Source organism: Haliaeetus leucocephalus, unplaced genomic scaffold, assembly GCF_000737465.1.
Source record: "Haliaeetus leucocephalus isolate CR32 unplaced genomic scaffold, Haliaeetus_leucocephalus-4.0 Scaffold173, whole genome shotgun sequence".
NCBI lineage: Eukaryota > Metazoa > Chordata > Aves > Accipitriformes > Accipitridae > Haliaeetus > Haliaeetus leucocephalus.
Genome location: NW_010972609.1, coordinates 6,679,983 through 6,685,861, shown reverse-complemented (window position 1 = coordinate 6,685,861; position 5,879 = coordinate 6,679,983). Strand labels below are relative to the sequence as shown.

General features: G+C 65.9%; 1 protein-coding gene across 2 annotated transcripts in view; it reads left to right on the top strand.

The window, feature by feature from the left end:
* The first annotated feature begins 4,249 nt into the window (after window positions 1–4,249).
* WT1 (Wilms tumor 1) overlaps window positions 4,250–5,879 on the top strand; it is a 35,866-nt gene continuing 34,236 nt past the window's right edge. The window contains exon 1 of one of the 2 annotated variants that reach the window (XM_010563748.1): window positions 4,250–4,973. In XM_010563748.1, coding sequence (XP_010562050.1) covers window positions 4,583–4,973 — 391 coding nt within the window. In that variant the 5' untranslated portion in view covers window positions 4,250–4,582. The remainder of the gene's footprint in view (window positions 4,974–5,879) is intronic. The other variant, XM_010563749.1, reaches the window with a different exon arrangement.

The following is a 5,879-nucleotide window of genomic DNA, read 5'->3' as shown; positions in this document are numbered from 1 at the left end:
GGCCCGGGGGGCGCGCTCGGAGCGGCGAGCGTTCAGCCGGCGGAGCCCCGGGCCGCGCTCCCCCGAGCTCCGGGAAGGAGCCGGGGCGAAGGGAGACGTACCGGCCCACCGGAGCCGAGGGGCTGGCCACCGCGCCGCCCCGGTGCGGCTGTTCCCGAAGCCGGCCCCTGCTCCTTCGCACCCGCCCCGCGCTGGCCGGGGAGTCGGCTCCGGGCCCGGGTCCCCGGCCTCGGCGGGAGCTTAGCGCCGGACCCGCCTGTGCCCCGCTCGGCGGAGAGCCGGGGAGGGGGCACGCACCGTCCCTCCTTGTGCCGACAAAAAAAAAAAGGCTTTTTTTTCCCCTCGAAGGATAAACAAAATGTCCTCTCCCAGGCTCGAAAGCGTGCCAGTGCCCCCGTCAGCCCAGGCGGGGAAGGCCGGTCCCGCCTCGCCGGGGGCTGCCGGCTCCCGGTGGTGCCCGCAGCGCTCGGCGGGGCGCGGGGAGGCAGCGAGGAATGCGGGATCGGGCCCGCCGTGATGAGTTCCTGCGCTCCCGGAGACGCTTCGCAGCTTTGTTTCTGCTGCTCTTGGCACTTAAATAATCAAACTCTGACCAGCTCCCCGAGTGAAAGGAGACAGAGCCCCCTGCGCGCTGGGAGCGGCGTGAGCAGGACTGGAAGGGCTGGGGATTTATCTCTGTTTAAGTCAGTCTCCCCCATCTCCGAGCCGCGAGGGGATCATTTATGGGTTTAGTAAAGTGTAGTAAGAATTACCGGTCCCTGAACTGGTTAGCATGGCAGGGGAGAAAGCGGAACGGGAAAACGCCGGCTGGGGAGGTGCTTCAGAACTGCTCAGGTTGGAGCAGGTTCCCGAGCCCGTTTTGCCCGGGATCGAGGGGGACTCCCCGTAGAATAATCCTCGTCCAGGAAATACCTGTTGCTTAATCTTGTAAAGTATGCTTCGAGCACAATCGAAGATTGAGCCTTATCAGGAATCACCATAGCTATGGAATAGCGGGCAAAACAAGCCTGATTGCTGCCTGGCAGAGATTTGGATCGGGCTGTGTTTGCAGGGGAGAGGGCAAAAAGTTCCGGACCGCCTGGGTCTGGACACTGGCAAGGGAGATGCTGTCCCTGAACTGCCATCTCTCCGGCCATTGCTTTCAGCTAGGCACCGAGGCCCGGGCGCGGGCGCCCGGTTTGCGGGGCATGGGGTGATCTACGCCTGAGTGCGACTGGAATCGGGGTCGGGATCTCCGGGGAAGAGGCGAGCAAATGTCCCCTGCACGGAGGGAGCAGCTCCTCTCGGCATGCCGGGGCGCTCCCGGCCTGGGCGAGAGAAGTGCGGGGCGGGAGCTTTTTCTCTCTCCCTGGTGCTGGCTAGAAGGGAACGGCTGCGGAAAGTGGCGCTGGCCGTTTCCCAAAAGTCCCCAGCCCGTCCCGGCGTGGAAGGGTCCGGGCTTCCCTCCTCCTCCTCAGCCTGCAGCCCTGAAGGTTTCTCCCGGGATATCCCCACCCGGTTCGCGCCGGCCCCGCTCCGTGCCCCGCAGGGCTGAGGCGGCCCGGGAGGGCGCAGGTGCCGGTGCACGGCGCTGCACAAGGCTGAGCTGGCAGCCCCGGAGCCCCCCTCCGCGGCCGAGCACCGCTTTCTCCAGCCTCGCTGCTGGCGCTGCCGGCAGCCGTGGGGAGGGAGGATGCGCTGATGGCCAAGGGGTCTTCGTGTTTCACCGCTGGGAAGGGCGAGAGAGGCGAAGATTTGGAAGGACTTCGGCAGTTCTTCTTCCCAGGTGGAATAACGCAGACCTAAGGGATCAAGAAAACATCTTTCCCTTTCAAGATTTATCAAGCTAGGTTATTTCAAGAAAAGAAAAGAAAAAAACCAAACCAAACCACTAGTTCGAAAAATAGTCCGCTGCGGGAAAGGCTTTTTCTTGTTTGTACCAAGGGAGGTCTAGTTTTCACAGGAAATTGAATACTCCGCTTAGGCTGGCCAAAGACTTCTCTTTCTGTACGTACGTTGGGGATTTTAGAGCCGGAGGTGAAAGGGACCAGCCTCAGGTGTCGGTCCGCCACAGAAACGAGCAAACCCATGAGCAGCCCCGTTCCCGGCCCTGCCGCTCCTCGCGGCCCCGCCAGGCCCCGGCGGGCACCGGGGGACTGCGGCCGGTGGGGAGCCCCGGGGCGGCCGGGGAGGGGGAGCAGAGCGGGAGCAAGCGCCGGGGGCCGGCGGTGTCAGCAATGGGCAGCTCACGCCCCCCCTCACCGGCACCGGCTGCGTTCACAAACGCCGTCCCAGAGTGGTTTAGTTTTGTGCGTGTGTTCCTAAGGAGCGGCAGACCCTGTAAACTTTAGGCGATCTTTAATGTCGGCAAAGATAATCGACAAATCTTTCGCTCTCACGTTACGCGTAGATTTCCGTAATAATAAAGAGATTTAGGCATCAAAAGAGAGATTTTAAGAGGGAATCCTCTGAAGATAGTTTGTGAAAAAATAAAGTCGTTTCCCTAATAACAAAACCCGACGGTTTTGGTTAAAGAGTTTAAAGAGAAAATGAAATTATACTCGGCTACACTAATAACGAGCTATTTACATTTCTTTTGTTGTAGCATTTACCCCTTGAATTTTACAACATCGTTTCAAGATTGGCGATGCTTGCGGTAACCTTTAGTGCCGCGGGGGGAAGGAAATACCGAAGTGTAAATTGTCACGGGGAAGACTACGGGCTCGGTCTTTCCAGCGGCAGGTAAATGTTCGTGGCGTTTCTTTTATTATTTTAGCTGCAAAGGGAGGGTGCGGCTGTGCGCTGCGGGCTGTGCGCCGAGCGATGGCGGCTTCGGTGCCGCCGTTTCAACGGCGGCCGGTGAAGATGCGCAAGGGCCGGGGTCCGCGGGTGGCGGTGCTTCCCCCCGCGTACACTGCCTCGGGGCGCAGCTCCCAGGAGCTGTCCCACGCGTGCTCGTCGGAGCTAACCTCCCCCGCCCCCACCCCCGGGTGATTATTAATGCGTGGTTTTGAAGGAAGACGGCAGGATGCCTCTTCTCGCTTTTGGTGAGAGCGGCTCCCGCGGGGGAGGCTGCGGGCTCGCCTCTGCCCCGGGTCCCGGCAGGCGCCTGGCCGCGGCAGGTACCGCCACGTCCCGCGGGGGTCTGCCGCCCGCCCCTCCGAAATCACGGCATCCCTCGCTGCCAGGGCCGACCCGAAACCCGCCGCGTCGCCTGGAAGGACCGTCGTCCGGGGATAACGTGTACGAAAGATGTCGGGGGGGGGGGCCCTCCCGCCGCCGCCCCCGGGGTGCACGCTGGGGAGCTGCTGTCCGGGAGGCTGGGGAGGGAAGAGAGAGTCCGGGGCTCCCCAGGAGCAGCGCCAGGTGAACCTCCCCGATGCAGGTTACTCACAGCGCTGCCATCCTCCCCCGCTTCCTTCCCTCTCACACCCGGGCAGGTCGGAGGGACGGGGCTGGGACCGGGCCCACGCCGGCCCCGGTCCCCTTGCAAAGGGCCCCCCTCCCCTCCGCTCGCCGGCGGAGCCCTCGGTACCCTGGCACGGCCGGCTCTGCGCGCCGCCCCGCCGCCCGGCCCCCCCCCCCCCCCCCACTCGGGACAAGGGAGCGCCCGGTGTGTGCGGGGGCGGGGGCGCGGGCAGGCGGCCCGGACCCCGCAGGAGCTCAGGGAGACGCGGGTTCCTCCCATAGCGGGAGAGGCACCTGGAAAGACGCTTTCCCCGCGCAGGGACGGGGTCCGCCCGCCCCGGGCCGGGTCACTTCTCCGGGCTCCTGCAAGGGCGGAGGCTTCTCCGCGCCGTCCCCGGGGCCTGCGACCCCGCCGCCCTCGGGAGTCCCCACGGACACGCACGGAGCTGGCGGGGGAAGTCAGCCGGCACGTACTTACTGGCCACCTGGATCCCTCTAACGGTCTCGCAAGTCTCTGCTAAAGCGAAGGGACGTTAGGGTGAGATTTAGTGGCGCTTGCACCAGAAGAAGGGTGGGAGTGATGTGTAGGGGAAATATATTCTCCCACAGTAACCTCTCCCCCTCCATCCCCGGCTCTCCTTGTCTTCCCCCCCCGCGCCCCCCCCCCCCCGCGTGTCTGGTCCGGCTGGGTTCAGCAGAGCGGGCTGTGGGCAGCCCCTCGGCGGAGGTTGTGTGAATGGAGGATCGGCGTGGCTGACTCCTCCTCCCCTGCAAGCGCCTCTATTTGAGCTTTGCAAAGTTGAGGGGGAGCAGGCATCCGAGGTGAGGCGTGCGAGGCGGCTGTGCCCCCCTAGCTCGGACAGACGGACAGGCGCACAGACAGACAGACAGACACGCACCCGCGCGGACACCCCGACACACGCACACCCCGCCCTGCCCTGCGCTGCGAGCGGGTGCAACCCCGGAGGCGATCCTGGAGAACAACCTTTCCCTGTCGCTGCTGCCGGCTCCCGCAGGGCTGGACCCGGGGAGCTGCGTCGCGGAGCAAACTTCCCCCAAAGGGCTGAGCTCGCCGGCCTGGTGCCTGCAGCCGGAGCCGGCCTCCGGCTTGGCGGGCAGGGGCCAGGTGTCCTGGAACAAGTGCGGCCCGGGGGGAGACTGGCTGCCCGGCGGCAGGCAGAAGGTCTGCGAGCAGATGGGCTCCGATGTCCGAGACCTCAACGCGCTGCTGCCCTCCGTGCCCTCCCTGCCGAGCAACAGCAACTGCACCATGCCGGTGAGCAGCGCGGCGCAGTGGGCTCCCGTCCTGGACTTCCCCCCCGGGGCCTCCTACGGCTCGCTGGGGCCGCACTCCTTCATCAAGCAGGAGCCGAGCTGGAACGGGTCGGACCCGCACGAGGAGCAATACCTGAGCGCCTTCACCGTCCACTTCTCCGGCCAGTTCACCGGCACGGCCGGGGCTTGCCGCTACGGGCCCTTCGGCGCCCCGCCGCCCAGCCAGCCGCCCTCCGGCCAGGCTCGGATGTTCCCCAACGGGCCCTACCTGCCCAACTGCTTGGAGAGCCAGCAAGCCATCCGCAACCAGGGTAAGGGCAGCGCGCCCGGGCGCCCCGGGCTCGGGGGGGGCGGCCCCCGGAGGCGTCCGCTTAGCCTCGCCGGGCCGCGCTTGATGTAAACACCGAGCCCGGCCTTTCTCCGCAGCAGCCGGGCAGGGTTAGGCGAGCCAGCCCTTCTTCCGTGCCTCCTTTCCCTCCCCGTGCCGGCGGCCACGTCGCTCCGGGGAGTTCGGGGAGCCACGAGTCGCTCGCCCCCACGCCTCCGTGGGGCAGCGGGCTGCAGCGGGCGGCTCTGCCGGGCGGGCTGGAGCCCCCTCCGCCCCCCTCCCCGGGTTGGAGCAGCCTCTCGCCTCGCAAAGGTTTGTTCGGGCCGGAGACGGCGCAAGTCCTGGAATGGAGATGGGGCCGGTGCCCCGAGACAATTCCCTCTACAGATCTTGGCGGCGGGGGCGGGGGTGGGGGGTGTACCTCCAAACCTCCTCCTGTCTCCGAAAACCGCTCTGCGCACGTTAGCGCTTTCGAGCCCCTCGTCGAATTAACCTCGGGAACGCTGAGTGCCCCCGGGCCGGGCTATACAAGCAGGGGCGCCTCGCCGTTTCTGTTCAGCATCCCCGTGGCCGGGACACGCTGCTGTTTGCACCGCCCTGGGAAATTCCCGTGGGCTGCAGGGCCGGGCGGTGGGTCACCCCCTGCGCGTGGCACCGGCATCATCATCATCATCTAATCGTTTTTCTTCCAGACGCTGCAGTATAAACATCTACTGGTGCAAACGCGAGGAAGAAGGGCAAGGGGGCGAGCGTGCCGAGAGCTTGCCCGAGACCTCTCGGGTCCTGTTCCCCCTCCTTCAGCTGGCCCCGGAGGCGCGGGCTGTCGAGCGCCTGCCCCGCAACTCCCCGGCCCCGGGCGAGGCGCCGGGGTCTGGCCGAAAGGGGGGGG